Source organism: Oryzias melastigma, linkage group LG20, assembly GCF_002922805.2.
Source record: "Oryzias melastigma strain HK-1 linkage group LG20, ASM292280v2, whole genome shotgun sequence".
Lineage (NCBI taxonomy): Eukaryota > Metazoa > Chordata > Actinopteri > Beloniformes > Adrianichthyidae > Oryzias > Oryzias melastigma.
Genome location: NC_050531.1, coordinates 9,237,159 through 9,258,117, shown reverse-complemented (window position 1 = coordinate 9,258,117; position 20,959 = coordinate 9,237,159). Strand labels below are relative to the sequence as shown.

The 20,959-nt window shown below is 38.0% G+C and overlaps 1 protein-coding gene across 3 annotated transcripts in view; it reads right to left on the bottom strand.

Moving 5' to 3' along the window:
- Window positions 1-4,896: 4,896 nt before the first annotated feature.
- drd3 (dopamine receptor D3) overlaps window positions 4,897-20,959 on the bottom strand; it is a 31,158-nt gene continuing 15,095 nt past the window's right edge. The window contains exons 3-8 of one of the 3 annotated variants that reach the window (XM_024279630.2): window positions 18,774-18,886; window positions 15,582-15,718; window positions 13,084-13,277; window positions 9,358-9,423; window positions 6,513-6,885; window positions 4,897-5,876 (exon numbers count right to left, since the gene is read on the bottom strand). In XM_024279630.2, the coding sequence (XP_024135398.1) occupies window positions 5,821-5,876; window positions 6,513-6,885; window positions 9,358-9,423; window positions 13,084-13,277; window positions 15,582-15,718; window positions 18,774-18,886 (939 nt within the window). In that variant the 3' untranslated portion in view covers window positions 4,897-5,820. Of the gene's footprint in view, window positions 5,938-6,512; window positions 6,886-9,357; window positions 9,424-13,083; window positions 13,278-15,581; window positions 15,719-18,773; window positions 18,887-20,959 lie in introns of all 3 variants that reach the window. The other 2 variants (XM_024279628.2, XM_024279629.2) reach the window with 2 other exon arrangements.

Here is a 20,959-nt window from a genome sequence, read left to right as displayed (position 1 = left end):
TAGTACGACTACGACTTTGTTTTCCTCATTTTCATTAGAAGCTTTAATGAACTCCTGCCGCTCTACAGAAACTATGTCCTAGAAATCGACAGTTTTTTAAATTTTTGTTAAAAACTGCATAATCATAACCATTAGAAACTATTTTAAAATATTTCAACTTATGATTTAAGTCATGTAGGGGATGTTATATATCTACAAATTGCTCCATTTTCTGGAAAATGTTTAATTTCTGCTTGGAGTTTAAATCCTTCCAGGTTTTGGTTTATGGTTCTTGTGATGGATCCCATCGTCACATGGTAATGTAAACAGTTTCTTAATTTAGTTTATTATAATTACACGCATTAATCAACACAGCCTTGGTAACTTGTGTCTATTTCTGTATTTGCCTGGGTGTTGTAGTATTAATTTTGTCGGGTTATATCCTGCAGACGGTTTCTTAATTGCCTTCATGGGCTATTCTTCAGGAAGCAGAAAGTGTGGCAAAGAGAGCAGCTGACTTATTTCTGTGGTGTGGGGGTCGTTGTCTTTGTTTAACCCTTTGTGTCTCAGGTTGTTTGATCAAACTATGTATAAAACCTTTTATATCTTTATGTGGGGTTAGTTAACCAGAGATGTTCCTATTTTTGCGTAAGGTTATGACCTACTTATCAGCCCACTGTTTATTGTTATTTTCTGCATATTTGGGGTCAGATAAAACCTTTATCAATCATTCCTGTGTCCTCATGGGTTCATGTTCATGTAAATGTGGCATTTTTATCATCAAAAAGAGCAAATGTAATAAAAAATCAGTTCACTTTTGCATATCCGAGTATTTCTGTCGCAGAAAAACTCAATGAGCCTTGCTTACATCATGAGAGTTCTGGAAAAACTCCACCAGACTCAGAGCTTCTTGATGAGACCACGGAAATGCGAACGGCGGCTCATTTGACAGCAGCTGTGGATTGTAAATCCACAAAGCCCCTCTCTTTCTTATCCGAGTTGACATCTAGCCTCCAGTTTTAAGCGATACTGCTGTAGCAGCGGCGATGATTTACGCTAGCAAGACACAGAGCTACCATAAACAGATGGGGAGGCTGTGTGCATGAGCCCGTGCAGGAGCTCCAGCTCCAAAAGCCACGCCCACCTAGAGGAGATTTTTGAAACAAAGATTTCAGATCAACATGAAAAATGGCTTCTTGAGACATTCAGGGTTGTAAACTTCATAATCATAATTAAAACACTACTTAGGACTTCAAAGTGAAACCAGAAGTGGAAAAACTGAAGCAAAACGGCCATCGTTGCAGGGCACCACCTTACAACATGCCTCCACCGTACCCAAGTAGCAATAAAAAGGGTTGTACTTGGCATTCATACACATGTTCAAAATTGCTTAGCAAAATATAAAGTTTGATTAAGTGAACTATCCTGACAAGGATTGCAACTTCCATTATATTTTCTCTTGTTGCTTTGCCCCGCCCTCATAACTCCTGCCCAATGACTGAAGAGATCTTTAGTCACATGGTTTTGTTGACAAACTGGGGTTAGAAGTAGACATGTCCGGTTGATGGCAGACTAAAAACAGACCAAACGCAAAGTCCAGGACTCTTTTACAGTCTAAATACACACCTAGATTCTCCTGTTTTGATATTTTTTTTCTTTTCTTGTGTCTCTGAAGTTTTTATTTACCATATTTGTGTTCAGTTTTTTATAATTATTTTCAAGTTTTATTTCCATTTCTGTGTTCTAATCCTTAACAACCACAATTAATAAAGTATCACAGCAGCATAAAGGTACACAGATGGAAGATAAAGATGTCAGAAAATGAAATTATGGCGATAAATTTGTTTTTATGTCTGAAACACAGTGTGATACAAACTAATTACATTTTTTTCATAAATAAAATCATAGTAAGTAACCTAAAGTTTATCCCTTCAGACTTGATCTGACATTTATCTGCTTTAAATGCTCAAAAGCTGAACAGTTTTATGTCTTTACCCAAAGATTAATAGAATAATCTTTTACTTTCAAAACTCAGAATAAATCTGCTTTTAAATCCTTTTTTTCAACAAACACATGCTCAAAATTAATTGTTATAAATCATGGATTTCTCCAGCTATTGACTACCGTCTGTGCAGCTGCTTCATTTTACAATCAGGAAGTTGCTGTTTGGCAAAGTTGCTGACAATTCCACTTTCTTGCTAAACTTTTGTGATCAGGATGCTTTGGAAAATGTTTTATCACTTTAGTACTCATAAACTATACGACGAGGATGTATTTATGTTGCTTACATCTAAATGACTGCAGCACAGATCATCTAATCAAAATTGAAGTGCTGTGTAGTGTACTCTGGATATTATGAGGCACTCACAAGGGGAGAAGATGGACTTATTAGGAAAAACTATAATGGAGGAGCAGATCCTCCTACATTAAAGTTTTGCTGCATGAAGTTTTAATTTAGTCTTAAGGAAAAGGTATCCAAGAAAGGAAGAGAACAGTTCTTTGACACAATGAAAGAAAAGAGGAAGGAGGTTTAAGATTTTTGCTTTTTTTGTCTTTTAGTACTTGAATTAGTTGATTTTCCAGTGAATTTGATTTACATTTCTGTTTTAACAGAGCTGAATTTTTTTTTTCATGATAACTGAAGTAAATTTAATGGTTAGTCCTCCTTCTGAAGTTCTTCCACTTTTTTTAAACTTTGCAAGTAAGTCTTAGTAGAAACTACGGTGGCCCTGAAGACCAACAATTCACTCAAAATAACAAAATCACAACAAATATTTAAAAAAGCAAAATAGATAATTAAATCAAAACCACATTACATTTTAAAAATCAAACATAATTCCAGAAATATAAACACGAATCCTAAAAAAATTAACAAAATTAAAAGTAAATGTTTCAGAAAATTAATTTACATAAATACAAATGAAATGTAAAACAAAAAAATGTAAGCAAATTTAATTTTGATTTCTGGAAATTACAGTTTAGAATTTTGTTCTGGTTTCTGGAATTTTGTTTTGATTCCTAAACTGTAATGTTTTTTTTTCAATGTTTCTTTAGCTTTTTTATTTGTTGGCATGATTCTGGACTTCAGGGCCACCACATAATAGACAAGGGAGACAGTTTTATTTAAGCGCCACAGTCTGAAAGCTCCTGGAAGAATCAGTGCAGTCAGTTTGCTACACTTATGGTTGAATCTGCCCAATAGTGAGCCTGGAAATGACAAAAGTGGACCCTGACATTGTTAAACTCTGACCCTGATAATACTTTGACCTACTTACTGTTTCTTCTTTACATTTAGTAAACTTAAAGGGTCTTTCTTGGCTCATAGCATCTTTTTAAGTTGTTTGCATCAACCTTAAATAAGGAATAGTAAATCTATACCATATAACGGCGCTGACTGACATGTTGAATGAAGACTAGTTTTCATTTTTTTTTTTATTTTATCACGCAATTAATCAGATTCAGTTAACTGGAGTTCTTCTTCATCCACATCTTTTTGTGTGTGTGGACGTGGGGTTCCTTATAGAGAAACTACAAAGAAAGATCTGAGCAGAAAAGCTTCACTGGACGGCATGAAGCACCATCAGAGAGCTGAGTGTGCACAGAAGTACAAATTAAAGACTGCAGATCCACAGCCCCCCACCGAGCAGCTCCGCAAGGCTTTTACAAGAACCGGCAGGAGTTCAGCAGCAGGGACTTTGAACACGGCCAGAACTTAAGGCTGACCCTGCGTGCGCCAGCATGCGCACTAGACATAAACTGTAGGAAACTGTAATTTTTACCAAAACACTTTATCGTAGCAATCAATTTCACCCCAGTCTCCCTCAAAAACCTAATGTTTTACCACTAATCCTGCATCCTTAAGGATCCGTTTAATTTCATTGACACTCCTCACAGCAAGATAAAAATGTAAATTTTTCTTCTTTAAAAGTTTCAGCAGTGTCAGGATCAGAAAGTCAGATTTGGATCTACGCTTTGCGAGCTTGCACCGCCTCCAGGACATAATGTCACTACACAAGACATCTTTCAATGTAAAAACAGATTGCCATGAAATTGGATGAGCAAAAAACATGATCCCAAAGGGCTTAACTTTTTTAGCATTTAATGACCCCATAAAAGATCCTAAAATAACATTTTATGAAGCATTTTAAGCATCACATGTAGCTGAAGAGGATTTTTCTTGAAATATTTGAAGATGGGGATGAATTTCTTTTAGGTATTTCATGTTTTGAGGAGGTACTGGCTAAACATTTCCCTCTTAAATTTCAATTTAATTAAATAGAACAGAAATCCTGCATCTGAGGAATCTCCTTTGCTTAATGTGTTGTTTCACTCTTGAAAATATGCAGCTGTTTAGGTTCCTGCCCTGAATTATGTATATTGATTCCATCTGACGGATCTTAACAAGAGAAAAACGTAAATCAGTGTGATGCATTATTGATGTTTGCGTTAGGAAGATCACAACCGGTATGTAAGATTGTGCATCCGTAAACAAAAGCATGCACAGGCATAAGCACTTTTCAGGTGAATCAGGCTGGATGCAGAGGGAGAACGCATTTGGGGAGCAGGTGTTTATGCCTCTCAGAAATAAGCAGCCCGAGATATCGTCTAAGAGCGAACGTCACCCCACCACCCCTATTTTCTTCATTCCTGCAACTGTCCGCAATCCATCTCCAATTTTATTTCCTCCTACGGTCCAGTTTAATCCTCGCTCCCTCTGCTTTTCTTTATGGCTTAACGTGGTTCTTCTCAGCTCACCTATCATTCCCTTATCTCATTTTCTGCTTTCGCGTCTGATTCATCGCTTTTCTTAGCATCATGTTCATTTTTCTTTTCTGTCGTCTTCGGAGCCTATTAGGGGAAAATGCAAAGTACGGTGGCTTTAATAAAAGCCAATAAAAATGTGCAGGTGCAAAAAAATCCTTTTTTTTTTCTTGTCTTTATTCGAACACAGTGCTGTGAATATTCGGCTCACGACAGAGCGGCCCGCCACACAATTTACAACCCTGTTTGATTTGTAAAGATTACAAAGCGCTTTTCTCCTTCGAAAACAGGCAGCTCCAAACTGCAGGGAGATGGTCCGCTTGGAAAAAAAAAAAAGTGAAAAGTGTTTTCACATCAAACACCACACATTTTTTTTTTGATTGCAATGAATCCACACTGAGCAACAAAGCTTTCCAGATCGATAAGTGTTCTCGAAAATGATGCAAGTCTTTGATGGTGGACAGTGCGGTCCTTTCAGCGAGTCTAAAGCAGGTTCTGAACTGTGCATGTGCTGGTGTGTAACTGAAGGTCATGTTATTCTGGAAGGGAGTTAATCCACACTTTGTGGAGGTGCAGGGCCCTCCGATGAATTGGCCTGCACATCCATTTATCAGCCTTAAAACTCCATTTGGCCTCCAAAGAAGCTTTTTAAACTCATATTGACCTGAACACATACTATACAAGACATAATCAAAAGAAAGCCCAAGTCCTCTGCTGTCATTAAGACTGTATGAATGTGAAAATGTGAGTCCGGTTAGAGGAGGAATACTGTTTTAATGGAAAAGCAGCCCTGATGCTGTGATGTAAAAAGTTTCTTTGCTAAAGTAAGAAATAAACAGTTTGTTGTGAACCTCAACTTTGTTCCGCCGACATTATCCCGCCGTCCCCCCAGCCTACATCCAGGGTCACTGTTTACAAAGGGCACCACGCCTGAGTTATTGCAGGAGCGTGAAGCCTTATTTCCATTTTAATCTGCTGCCAAATTTTTTTCCCTTCCTCCTCAGCAGCTGAGAATCTTGATGAAGGCCCGCCTGAACTCGATGTTGAAGGTGGTGTAGATGACGGGGTTGAGGGCGCTGTTTACATAGCCCAGCCAGGTGAACGCCCCGTAGAGCGCGGGAGGTATGCGGCACGTCCTGCAGTGAGTGTTCAGAATGTGAGTCACAAAAAAAGGTAGCCAGCAGATGAGAAACACCCCTGAAGCAGGCAGACAGCAGAAGAGAGGACAAAAGGGATTAGAGGGTGCAAGTAGGACAGAGTGGTGAGCATGGAGACAGTGAGAGGATAGAAATAAATAAGACGGAGGGGCAGGTTTTGGAGAAAAAAGGGGGGAGAGAAAAAGAAGAAGTCATCAATTATGATCAAAGTAAGACTTCAATTTGTTATTATAACCCTAATAAAGATTGGTGTAAAGAATGTGTAATGCAATACTATTTTTACCAGCTACATGTAATTGGAGAATCATTTCCATGACATCCACCATAGACTTGTAAGTCCAGTAGAAACCGATTTTTTTCGGTTCAGCTTGACTTACTGAATCTCTGCAGATTTGCAGCGAATGCTCAAGGATTAAGAAACTGCAGAGTTGCTGTGATGACCAGATAGAAGGTGAAAGAACCCATAAGCAGGTGTACGAGGAGGAAATGTTTATTTGTAAGAGGCTTAAGGCAAATTGAGCTACTGTCGCCTTTCTTCCATAAATTTGCCAGTGTTGTGTTTCTGTGACATTTACTCTCCCTCAGCCTGATTCCCTTGTGGCAACATCCACTCACCGAGCACAATCGCCAACATCTGAGTAGCTTTTTTCTCCCTGGCGTGCATGCTCCTGAATCGCGGATTGTTGTGAGAGTGCGATATCGGCCGCAGCGACGTGTGCGTCCGTCCGTTTGACAGTTCCTTCACTTCACAGTTCAGCCTGATTGGGGGGAGTTCGAGTTGGTTGCTGCCCGATGCGTCCTGCTCTTCCTGCCCCTGCTCCAGGTCAAACTCAGTCCGGCCACAGGAGGCGTGGCTGATGCTGCAGTAGTTCTGCATGTCCACAGGGGGCAGCACTGAGTTCTCCGCTGGTCCAGTTTTGGGCCGTTTGCGCCACAGGCAGCCTGAGAGCAGACTCGGCTTTGAAGGTCCTGACGAGTCTACACTCTGCTGGGGAGACAAGAGGCCAACGGTTAGACACAATTACCCAAAACCAACAGAATACCATGCGGATGTGGAAAGACCCACTCCAATTGTCTTTTGAGCTATTTCAAAACTGTTCCAAATGCAAATTTGATTATGATTATGTCCTTTTTAGCCAAAATTTAAAAGAAAGTGTTGTTTTAGGACATAGTTTCTGCAGAGCAGCAGTAATTCATCAAAAATAAACCTTTGAGTTGTCGCAGAGAAACCCCGCCCCCCTTTCCCCTCATCATTGTGGAGCAGGGAGCTGAAAGTATTTTCTACATCCCATATATCATCTTTTTCAAACAACATTTTTTCGTCTATTTGAATAAATAAATACTGCATAATGAATTTTTTAGCTTAATTTTCCTTATATACATCCTCCATCATCAGAAAACTGCCACAAGAACATGTTAAAAATACCCTTTTCACTGGAGTGGGTCTTTCATTAATATTAGGTTATAAATGGAATGTATTTGGGTTTGAGGTTTGTGTTCTCTTTTGGAGAAGTTTGTGGAGAGATGCAGCAAATGCATTAAAACATTCAGCACAAACCAGATGATTAAGAGCCTTCCCAAACATGGAACACAATACAGCTTTAATAATCAGAACTCACACCAGGACTGTCTGTTCAGTTCTGCCTTTTTGGCAGAATTCAAGTCCATTCTAGTTGTCCACCTCAAAATAACAAGTCTTGAGACTCTGCTGGGGTTTACTCAAGTGTGAACACAAATGGACTTTCCAGCAAACCAAGATACAGAAGTTGGTCAGAGAAAAAGAGATATCTTTTGACGCACAAAACAAAAGACTTTTCAACAAAATAACCTTTTTTATGTTATTTGTTCTTTCTTTGTCAGCTAATTAATAACCATTAGACATCACTTTGGGCTTTTAATTGTATTTGTCCTTTTGGTTCCGATATTTTAATTTGAAGTAATTACTTTTTGTTTTAGCATGACCTTTTTAAAGTTATAAAACTGAAATCGTCATATATTTCCAAGCGCTAGCAGCTCCACACTAACGTTAGCTGACCGGCGGCTGTTGATGACATCATCAAGTGGGAATAACCTCTGAATTTGAGGACACTATTTGCAGGGCTAAATGTAGGGAGAAGTCTAAGGGGAAAATTTTGGATTCGGCCTTACTTTGTTCTTTTAGTTAGCCATTACTGTATTTTAACACACTTATCTAGTTATTCCAGGCTAGGATATGGTTTCAATATTTTATTCAGTCATGATTGAGGTTTTTAATCCCTTGATGGCTGAATTTATTTCTAGCTATGACAAAAAAAAGATGTTTTTACAGTCAAGTAGATGCTAATTTGAGGTAATTTTGGAGCTGAAGTGGTTTGATGCATGTTTGCATCAATAGGAGTCAAATGGTAAACTGTGATTTGATCAAAACATTTCAGATTTAGAAAAAAAATCTTCAGTTGCTTTAGTATCTGTTCATACAGCATTTTGATAAATATTTTTTTTTGTTAAATTAAAACACACCTATAAAAAGTTGTAAATGTCCATTGAAAGTGTCCCTACTATGTTTGATCTGACCCGAGGAACTTCCCAGAATCCGTTTAGTTTTATGTTGGTTAAGTTCAGATTTACTTCTTTGAATTTAAATCGTATTTCTATTTTATCGACTTCTCCTTGAAAGGATTTGGGTAATAACATGGTCCAAATAGAGATGTCGATTGAAAGCGCTTCTCCTTTGAATGTTAAATATTAGTGGCAGAAGTTGCCTCCACAAAGCGGTGAAAAAGCTCAGACCGAAATGCCCTGATTCATGTAGAGTGCTCCAAAAACGCCTCAATTCTGTTTTTCAAATCGAAGCTTCACTTGAGCAGTCAGCACACCTCAGGGAGTCAAGACTATTTGTGTTACTGAATGTAGTTTTTATTTTGCCAGCTCATTCATTTAGCTCTGATAACCGCATATAATCACTTTCTTAACCTCTAAACTCAGCAGTTTCAATGAGCCGTTTCCTTCATGACTAATATCATCTATTAATGAGTTGTAAGTCTTGTGAAGTGTCTCCACAGTGGCTACAAACATGAATATTCATCATTTCTTAATCATCACATATTTTTCCCAGAGGGAAAATTACAGATTGTTAGTTCCTCTGCCTGGAAGCGGTCTGCGGGTTATGCAGGTGGCGTAGTGCGTCATCCCCAGACTCTGCTCAGATGACAAGTGTCCAGGTGATGTAAGGCAAAAACCTGCCCTTCAGCATCCTGATGTCCCGCTTGCACACAAACCACTGGGTTGAGATCACACGCGGAATGAAAAAGTTTGCACGAACGTGCTCGGAAAGAAACTTAAAAAACAGAATTCATCCCACCGAAACAGAAAACGTGAAAAGGCTTGACGATAAAATAAACATATTTATATAGAGACATATGCACACATTTAAATGTATATTTCATGGGGATGGATGCATTAGGTTTAAAGCGGCACCCACCACTTTAATCCTGATAGGAGATAAGTCCTGCTTTGCCTTGGGTGTCTCCTCTTGTAAACAGGTTTCCTGAGGAGGAAAAAAAAAGTAAATTGAAGATGGAAAACCCTTTCAAAATAAATGCCTGATAACCCCTGACAGCTCTGACATGATCAGTCCACAAGGCAAAACATTTTTTGACTAAAAACTAATCAATTAATCTCATATCTAATATCTGCTTCTAGCACAATGAGTCCAAATACAATTATCTTTCAGGTCAGTTGTGCTTGTTGCCACCATCATCACAGAGGAGGTGCAACTCAATTAGAAATTGTTGTAACAGATAAAAGACGAACTCCTTTTGTAACCAAAAAAAAAAAAAACAACACACAAGGCTCCTTCATTTTGCTTCACAGATTCACAATTCCATTATGCTAATTCAAAACAACTATTCATCATTGCTCTCAACCAGACAGAACTGCACTTTGGAATCTCAGAGTTGACATCAAAATTACAGCCAATCATTTGTGACCCGGTGTTAAACAGCAGCCCTGACGTATGTGTGTTGATGAGGAAAGCTGCGTTCAACGGGAAGCGCCAAAACTGATCAGGCTGCTGAATCGAATTCATTAACGATGTATTTTTACCCACTGTATTTCAAAAATAGGGTAGATCCAGATGCACAGCAGATGACCTTCTGTCTCCTCGCCCATGGTTAGGCAGACAAAGCCATCAATTACATGATAGATAGAACTGGGACAATCACCAGAGAGATGATGACTACAATCAAAGAATAGGCAGCTTGGTTGAAAATAAAATTTAAATTTGCGTCAACTGTAAAAAACTAATTTGCACGTAATTGTCAAGTATTGGTACGAAAGGCCGTTAAAGTTTGTCAGTTGTATCTGATGCATGAAAAGATTTTCAGAATATTTGCATGGAAACACGCTGAACAAAAACAGGAAACAGTGTGACAGTCAGGTTCTGATGGAACTCATGATTGTACTCCAAGTCACCTTCTACATATTTATCATCAGAAATGGTGGAGGGAACACACTAGTTATCAAACATTTTTGTTTTACGTTGTTTTGTAACATGTCAATGCTGCTATTTCTAAAGTCATCATCGCTTTCTGCAATCAACAGGTGGGTATAGTGACCGTTCCGTTCCACTTTTCAATGGACCTGTTATGGTTCGGTACTGTTTAATGGGCCCATTTTACAATGGAAACTCTCCAAATACTGGACCGGACCGTATCACTCAGAGGAAACAAGGGATTAGTTTCCAAAACAAGTAATTTTTATCCTAAAACTTGTACTAAAATGAGACCATAGGCAGTTAATATTATAGATTGACATTTGGTCAATAAATTTAAATTAAAATACTTTCCACATACATTTTCTTGTCAGAATGTATCCTATTGACATATTTTTCAACACACGTACTATACCAAATTAAAAAAAATGTTCTAATCTAACAATTACTATGAGAAAAGCAACCACAGGCACAGTTAGCTGGGACCCATGGTGTGTTCTGTCACCAGTCTATAATTATTCTGTTAGTGTTGAGAGCACTTTCACTCTGTGCTTTTTGGAACTGAGTTTATGTCCTCAGATGGTACTCATGTATGCAAAATGTAAGTAAAAAGTTGAAACCTGAACAGTTACACACCTAGGCTAGAGAAATGTGTTCTCTGGTGTTGATCCATCACCTGGGGAAGAGGTGAGCTCAGGAACAATTTAGTGATTAATATCTAGTTTATGCTGAGTGTCAAGCAAAGAGGCATTGGTTCCTATTTTTAACCAGATTAAGAAAATGAATGGAAGTTTGGGACAAAACACTCCCACGATTGGATGTGTATTCTACCTGCTTATCAGGTTTTTGAAAAAGTCACATGTCCAAAGCTGAGTCCCTGATTGGTTGAAGCGCTGCAGTGACCTCACCAAAATTCAAATATTTGAACTCCTGCTACGCCACTCAAACGCACTGCTGCCAGACGGCGAATCGTGTCCAGTGTGAATATAGATATTAAAAGCCTCACATTTAAAGTTTCACTCCAATCATCTTTTGATGAGTCCTCCTCTGCATTCATCTCTTCTGGTGTTCCACAAGGCTCTGTTTTGGGACCTTTGCTGTTCATTTTATATCTGTTGCCTTTGCAGCAATATTTTAAGCTCTTTTAATTACATTTATTACCATTTTTATGCTGACGATATTCAGCTTTATGTATCTCTTAAACAATAAGATGTTTTTAAAATACAGATTTTGCGCACTTGCTTTTATTTCTTCTCGTCTTGATTATAGTAACTCCATCTTCACATGTCTCAGTAAAAAATCTTTAGAATGGCTTTAAGTTGTCCAGAACGCTGCTGCAAGTCTTTAAACCAAAACCTCCAAACGCAATTATAAGATATTTTATGGATAAAGAAACCTTTTTTGTAGCTTATTACTGTTCAACTGGAATAATTAACCTTGGGAACTGCCCTCAGTACTTGACCTCTGCACTTGTCAAATGATTTTAGATCTCTATTTTTGTCAGATCTGTGTGTAACATGTGGCCCTGAATGCCTCTTCATTCACCAGCTAGTAAACTTCCAAACTAATCTGTGTTTTTCTCTCCACCTCCCTTACTTTTTCATGAGTATTTATTTTATAAAAATTCCTGCAGCATCCCCTCCTTATTGATTAAACACACTATTTTTATCTTGACAAGCTATTTTAATCGTAGAGACATTCATGCATAAAGACAGGCGTGTCCACTGCTCATTAGCACAGTCGCACATTAACACTTCATCTCTGGGATGTGTTTATCTGAAGACTCTGTTGCAGTCCATCTACATCTGCAGAGCAGTCTTGCAAAAAATTGTCTGATGCCGCCCCATTAATTTTATATTCCACAGATTCCCCTGACATTCCTTTTGAACCTTTTATCTAAAATTGATTTCTAAAAAGTTGCTAATTGTATTTCTGACAGCAGCGCTGTTGTCTTTCTCTCTCGAAACACTTTGCATTTAAAACAACCAGCTATCAATGTTGGGAGTCTGACTAAAATTTATAGTTAGAGAACAAATAGAAGCCACAAAAAAATGTGAAATTACTCTTAGTGGCTGAAAAGTATCAGATGCCAAAAGTACTAATCTGGAGCTGGTCCATTCCTATGATTTAATAATTGAATTGGAGGGTCAGACCAGTCACAAATGAGCCAATTATTTATTAAAAAGCTATTCTGCTAACCCATTTTTTTCAAGTAATGAATCAATACAGCCAGAGTAATATAAAAAAAATAGATATAAACTTATTGATCTTAATCAATAACTGAAACATGAATTCAAATAAATATTTTATCTTTAGTTCAATATATGAATCAAAGCATGTTGGGAAAAGTGTGTGCTAAGTTATAAATTGATAATAAATTACAGTTTGAGACTCTTTAGATCTCTTTCTATCAAGGTCAGAAAAAAGTTTTTTGAAGAATCAAAGGGATAAAAACAACAAATACAAAAATGTTAAGAAAATTAAGCATTAAAGTGAAGTTTTTTTTAAGACTTTACTCATAATTTAAGTATACATGTGGGTTTTTATGAGGCCTTTAACTGTTAGGAGCCCTACTCCACAGGCTTTTCATTGCCTGAATGTTAGAAACCCAAAATAAGGTAAGAAGAGCCAAAAAGATTTTAATTGGTCAAAAAATTATGACTCATTTCAGTACATATGCTAAAACTATGGTGCTGACTGTGATGAAAAGCTCACCACTGAAGGATGGGTGGAGCCTGGCTGCACTTTCCCGCTCGCCTGTCCGAAGGCGATCCTCTTCCGCCTCATCCTCAGGAAGACGTAGATGCGGATGTAGACCAGCAGCGTGACAATAAATGGCAAGTAAAAGGACACTACAGAGGAGTAGATGACAAAGTCCGGATTGGAGATGGAACACACCATGGGGTCATCTATGGTAGAAGAAAAAGAGATGATGCAAAATAGCATTATTGGATAACCAGGCTTGATAGAAAGACAGGAGTAAAATCTGATCCCTTAACATGAATTCTGTGATTGACAGTGCTGCCATTTAGAACTGAAGATTAGAAACTATATGAAATCATGTTTTAATCAAACTTCAAGAGTTAAAAGTCCCAGGTACACTAGCAAAGCTGTCTGTACGGCAAATGAAAAAAGCCAGCAGGCTGCAGACCTCAGCTCTGAGCAGCACAATCAATGTCAGCAACATGAACAAATTCAGGTTTGCTCCTCTGTGGATCAATACCACATAACTCACAGAGAAACCAAAGTCTATTTGTGGTTCATCACCAAACCGCAATCACTTTCTTGATTCATTCATGTCATTTTTCTGTCACATCTGTCCTTCCAGCGCGTCTTGTTTTCAATCCGTTTTATTCACGGAGAGATAAGATATTTCTGGTCTGGCCTGAATCCATCTTTCTCCATTGTTTGCCTCTTCACACACTTAACAGAGGAATTTCTGCAATCAGCAGACATTGTCTTTGACTGATTGTGAGCAAAATCGAAAGCTTAACTTTGATTGCTTTGCGGTGAGTTTGGCTAACTCTCATAATTATGTACGTGCAGAAATTCCTCTTTACGTTCAGCTTTTGTCTTTGAAATAGCAGCTTTTGTTGTTTCAGATTTCTTTCTCCTGCTGAGTTTTTCTTTTTTTTAATTTTACCGGATACTTTACTTTTAGCAACTAGAGGCAACAAAAACGTCACTACAAAGACAACATAACACATTTTTATGCATTCTTTTCATTAAAAATATCCTTGCTGTTTTCACATTTGCAGCCAATTTAAAAATCTCACACTTGACAGAGTGTTAAATGAGATACCCAAAGCTAACGATAAAACTGGTGCTACTTTATGCAACACCACCTGAGGAGATAATATCACCTGCAGATTAGTTGTCATGGATGGACCAATTAGCCAAACCACAACATCCACCTGCAGATTACCAGGTTTTTCAACAATGAGATAAGAAACAATGCTCTTCTGGGAAATTCTAGATCCCTGAATTCATGTTGATTTTACTTAGACATTACAATCTATGTCACACATCTATGTTTACACACACAACAAACCGTCTAATATTACAAAAGCAATAATTGTTTTGGTCAAGTAGGCTACATAAACCTACATTTCCGGGACAGAAAAGTAAAAACTTAAATCTGAGTAAGGTTGACCATCCTTTCTGTGTTTCATAAGCGGCACAGCACCGCCTTCTGACGCAAACTCTTAAGCTCCGGTACACACAACACTTCTGTTCTAACGCCAGTGATGCTGAGTGTTTTGAAGGATGTAGATGTAATTAAAGTCTTGAGAGCGCACATACATCACAAAGGCATATGATGACTTTAATGTGGCCGTGCGTCACTAATCTGACAGTCCATTAACAACTTCTGAGAGTTCATTTAATGTATTCTTTGCAAAAGAGACCTTGATTTCCTGCACTGTGCATGTAAAAAAGCTAATAAAGTCTGGTGTGAAAAAAAGGCTTTACCCTTTACATTCCTATTAAAGTAGATTACTAGAGCACATTATAAAAAACACACATTGCATCCATTGTTTCCAAAAAACAAAAATAGCAGCAGTGATCTATGATAATGTAGGGCAGATCATGTTGTCCAAAAACAGACTTTTTTTTTTTTTTTTTTTACATTTCAGCCCCTTTGTTCTAAAACTAAAGAATGAGGGGCAATACCACGCTTCTCTTTAGCCTTTCTGAGTAAACTATATCCATATATATGATCATATGTTACTTAAAAAACATTATTTTTGAAATATGAGTTATTTTTGTGAACTCTTCCTACTCTGAAATAAGACAGAGTGCAGATTTTTAGAGAACTCCTCGGATCAAATATCTCTTTGGGGTTGTTTATAGTGAAGAATTAATAATATAATATACTTAAAAGCTCAAAAAGTAGATTTTGCATGGCATAGGCCCCTAAAAACCACTAAACTGGTATTAATGTTATTTCTTTTTTAGGATTGTGTTTAGTTTATAAGGTGCATTTATTATTACCATGTTAAAATATGGCAATAAAATAGCATCTAGTACTAAATACATGCAATATCAGTACAGAGTGAGAGCATATTCTAAATCTCGTTTTTTGTGTCTTCTAAAATGACAAGCATAAAACTTTTAATCCCCACATGCTGGGTTCTGTATTTTGCCGCCTGCACAATTTTACTTGGACACATCTGGACGAGGAGATAAACTGCGAATGCGGCTGTTGACCTGACCTGTGGTGTTGAAGCCAAACAGCAGAGGACAGGAGACGGCGAAGGCCAAGACCCACACTGTGGCGATCATGGCGAAGACTCTCTTTCTGGAGCAGTGGGTGGTGTTGTACAAGACGGGCATTACCACAGCTGTGTACCTGCACACAAATACGCAGTAATTAATGATTGGAGTCCGGACGGCCTTGGGAGTGCGTGCTCACACGGGATGCAGGTGTTGACCTTGAATGAAGACATAAACGCTGATACAGGACAGTTAATGAGAATAATGAGACGGAGAAGAGCTGTGAAAAACACTGGGCTTTTCGGTGCCAAGAAGTACACCGCTGAGAGCGCAGATGATATGAAGACCGACAATAGAGAGGCACAGCAGGCTTTTTAATGCAGAAACAATTTGGTTATTCAGAAATAACCCTAGAAGGGTTTTGATTTAAGAGTTAATCAGCACACTATATGACAAGAGTGCATAATGAGCCCGGGAAAACTGGGTCCAGCAATGGCTCTGAAGAAGCAGTAATTATGCTGAAGCTCAACCCAAACTGGATGGGATGCTATGTTGTTTAGAGCCAGATAACTGCCAAAGTTGTTTATACTCATCAGAATAATTACTCTGGCGCAGCTCTGGGCTAAATGCAGAGTGAAACCCGGAGCCGAACAAGCACCAGCGTTCACTAAAAATACTCCCAGCTTTACTCTGCTCTTACCCTCTTACCACAATGCTCTCTGGGTAAATCAGAGATAAAAAGAAATGGATTTAGAATAATCGTTTGCTGATGATGTGCTACTCTAAGTTATACTTTGATTTTAGAATAAAAATAAGCCTCATCAACGCAGCACAGAAACACAAGATTGTCTCTGGATAAAATGCTTTTCAGAGAATTCACCTTGACTCTGACGACGTGTGTCGACTGTTCATGTCTGTGCAGAGCAGTCGCCGCGATGGGATTATAAATAAACAAGGTTATCAAGAAGGTAACGCAGGAATGTTACACATCGGCAGTGACATGGAATGCCTCTAGTGCCTCAATTAATTTTGAACATCACTTGCATTTGATGCAGCAGGGGTGCTGTTGGCTCGTGTAACAATCCATCTCAGATAACCACAGGGTTCACGAGGATTTCATCATTCAGGTGTGAATTAGTTTTTGTATGAAGGGAAAACAGGTTTTCAACTAAATTAAGATTTAAAAAGTGAGGACTGAGGAGGCGGCTGTCAGATAAGAAGAGGTGGTAAATGGTAAAAAAAAGAAAAAGTGGTTTTGGTTGAAGCAAAATTTTCATGGAGGGATAAACAGCAACAAACATAGTCATTTAAGTTTTTAAACTTCTCAAAGTGAAATAAAAGGTAACTTTGTTTATTTACTGAAAAACAACTACAAAGACAAAATAATACAAAACTTTTGTGACAATGAAACGGGAACAGAAAGAAGAAAAACAATAATTTCTGCCACTGTTACTTAATCAATAAAACCATCTCTAAATACAATAAACAAAAACAAAACAATATAAAAGGTTGGGAACACCAACAAATGTGTGCTCTATTGTTTAAACACAAAATATAACTAAAATATTGACCAACAATAGTTGTGGTTCACTTTTTTGGGGGATATAAAAAGTTTATTACATAAAATGTTTTTATTGATGTGTCTCCTTGATTTATGATTTAACATCATGTATTGAAAGATGACTACCTTTTACTTTAGCTCTACATTGAGGTTTCTTGAAAATTGCTTTTCCTTAGTCGTCAGAAAAAAAAGGTGTTTGTAGAATTAATCTACTTGAAGATCCAGCTATTTTTATGTCAATTTCACAGAAAGTATCTTATAAATCATAAAAAAAGATATTTTTACACCTGGCATTGATTATGATAATTTCAAAATTTGAAGTATATTTATTAATTAAAAAATTATTAAACATTTAAAAAAAAAATGAAAGTGTCCTATTTTCACGACGGAGTATTAGGACCAGTTTTGTCATAAATGTTAAATGACAACAAAAAAGTTGTATATTTTTGACTTTATAAAGTCATAGGCCAAATTTATGAGCCAAATCTACGAGACATAAAACTCGTAATATTACTTTTTTTCTTTTTGGTGGCCCCAATACTCCATCGTACATTTTACTTTTGTTGTATTGGTTTATTTTTATTCAAACGTTTGTTTTTATATGAAACTGGAAGAACTTTTTTAGCCTGGCGCGGACAAGAAAAAAAAATCCTTATGAAAAAGGAAAAAGTACATTTTAAACAGTTAAACTTGATGGAATTAAAAAAAAAGAAGAGGAAAACATGTAAAGAGAAGATATACTTTTTTATGTACTTTTTTATGTCTTTGCATTAGCTAATTTATTATACTTTTATGTTTTTTTTTTTAAGTTTAGATAAATTGACTCATATGTTTGATAGTAGATATGAAATTAAGTGGCACTAGAATTGTTATTGGAGCTGCTAAATATAAAAACTAAACTGGAAGGCCTCAAAATAATGCATTTTTATTTTAATAATATTTTTTATTGTTATTGTGTTTTTCTGCACAATCACCCTGGTGCAAGAGGGTAAAGAGCACTGCAGAACTTTAAAGACTTCTCGAAACTTGATTTCATCAATCTATCAGTCGAGAATCTTCTCTATAGGAGAAATAAACCTGGCTCCAACGGAACATTGATTCACATACAATCTCATAAAGTCCTCATCTTTAGCTGCACTCCAACTCCCTCTTCCATTAGACCTGTATAAATAAATCCCACAGCATCAGCGCTTCTGAGGTCAAACTTTATCCCCTCTGCTGCGCAGTTGAACTCTGCGGCTCGTAAGTTCAAAGACCAAAGGGAGATATGAAATATTAACAGAGGTACAAGAAGAAAAATAAGCAAATAAATAATGTAAATACACCATGCACATCTAGAGCAAAGGTTAAAAAATAATTCACACAGCTCCTTTCATATTCAAAAACAACCCAATCTTGCCACTTTTTACTTGTCACACAAATCTTTAAACATAGATGCTCTTTAATAAGACATAAAATAAGGCGGGAGAGCACTGTCTGCCTGCAGTGTAGTGTCTGAGATAAAGTGAAAGGAAGACAAGACCTGGGAGTATGGTTGACATTTACAGCGTCGATGTCATGGAAACTTCCAAAGTCATACACAATAACTGCGATAAGGGGGGGGGACACCCTTGGCACTCAGTGCACTCACCTGTCAATGCTGATAGCGCACAGGTTGAGAATACTGGCGGTGCACATCATCACATCCAGCGTGACAAAGATGTTACAGTAGAGACGGCTGAAAAGCCAGGCACCGCCGACCACCTGCACAAGACAGGGAGGCAGATTAACAAAAAAAAAAAAAGAACTACTTCTCTTCCGTGCCGTCAAGCGTGACTCACACTTATACAGGTGGCAGAGGAAGCTGAACTCATAAATGGGGGATTGGCCTACCTTACATGATGACAAAATCCTATAACTCTGACCTTTTTTATTTCCTGCAACAAATTGAACAACTTTTTTTGCATTTTTGGGATGACTTTCTTAAAAGTAATTGAATTTTGCTTTTACCGTATTTTTTGAAGTATAAGTAGCAATTTTTTGCATAGTTGGGCCAGGGGTGCGACTTATACTCAGGTGCGACTTATATGTGATTTTTTTAAGCATAAAGAGGCTCATATATTTGTTATTTACCCACAAACACATTGCTACTGTCCAACGCACTCCCAACTCGTCATGTATGGACGTATGGTCCGGGCCCCCTCCACAACACTGTTTGACATTCTGGATGTCTCCAACTCTGTGTTTTTTGATGTGTTAGCTGTCAAAAAAAGACAGCCAGGGGTCCCTAACCTTTGGGCCGCGAACCGGTACCGATCCGAGTGGCTGCTTGGTACTGGGCCACAGACAGGGAAAGAATACATACGCTAAGCAGGGGGCCCCAACCCTCTGAACGCGGACTGGACCGGACCGTACCAGACTGGTACTGGTGCCTTAACCCCTACCCCAAGGGCAGGGTTCCAACGCATTCTTTTCTAACCAAATACTAGTACCCTAACCCTAATCTGGTGCTGGATCTGAACTCCAGCAACGTGTCTCAACGATTGGGGAGCCATGATTTAATGGGAACAGCCAGTATGTGAAAAAACAAGTTAGGGACACCCGAAATGTCAAAAAGTGACGCATATGGGTCCCAAACCATACGTCCATTTATGACAAGTTGGGAGTGAGAATGTGTAGCACTGACAGCGCAGACAAAAAACAGCCCTCCAAAACAAAAATGAAGGAGAATTTGATTGTTCTCTTCTTATTTGCATTGAGACATTAATATTCTTGTTTTACGCTTTGATGACTTGCTTGGACTAATGCGGGACAGCAAGTTATCAAACTGGGTTACAGAGACACGGAAGTATGGCTGAAAGCGCCTACATTAACCCTTGTTCTCTCTTATGGGGTCCAGAAGACCCGGCCCTTACAATTATGTGCGGTCCCTCTCATGAAAAAGGTGGACAGGATTTTATGTCTGCCACGGACAGCAGTAAAAATAAAAAAATCCTGGAAAAAAATACGTTCAACGTACTGTCTTGTGGGTTCCAAATGACCCCACTTTTAATTTAAATATGGCTAAGATAGCACAAAGGTTAAAACACAACTCTTGCAGCAAAAGGGGAAGATTAGCAAAAAAGACTGAATAATCTCATGAACCTAAACATAGCAACACATTCTCTCTTCCAAGTCATCACGTTTAGCTAAGGACCCCTACGCATCAAGAACTGACGTGCTTGTTGTTCCCATTAACACTAGAATTCCTAAGCCTGCGCAAATTTGCGCAGGGAAAAGTTCCCCACTTTAGTCCGAGAACCCATTGTTGTGTCATGGTGGGTCACTGATGAGCCATTAACTTGCCCATGGATATGTTAATGCAGCATGTAGTACCTAATGTGTATTTTAACTAACAGGTTGTGTGGGGGTTGTAGTTTCCTGATGCATGTGGACAAGTATTGGCTTTCCTGCTTTTACTCCTAGATCTAATTTGCAATTTGAAGGTCATTAAATTCGTCAAAAAGGAATCAAACGTCCCCCCCCCCCATGTCACCAATTTTAAAGTGAAAATAAAATATAAAAGTAAAAACAAATGTTTAATGTGGACTATTCCTGAGCGGGATTCGAACCCATGACCTTCTGAATGTGAGTCCACAGCCATAACCACTACACTGTCTAGTGGCGGAATCTGGAATGTATGTCAAACTTAAATTTAAACATGACATTCTGCATTGCGAAATCAGGACGTCATTGTTGATGGTTTAAAGGCATTTGTCTGTGCTAAAAATATTTTTTTCACCTGCATTGAACAGTTTTGAGGTAAAAATAAAATTTAAAAGTAAAAACAAATTTTTA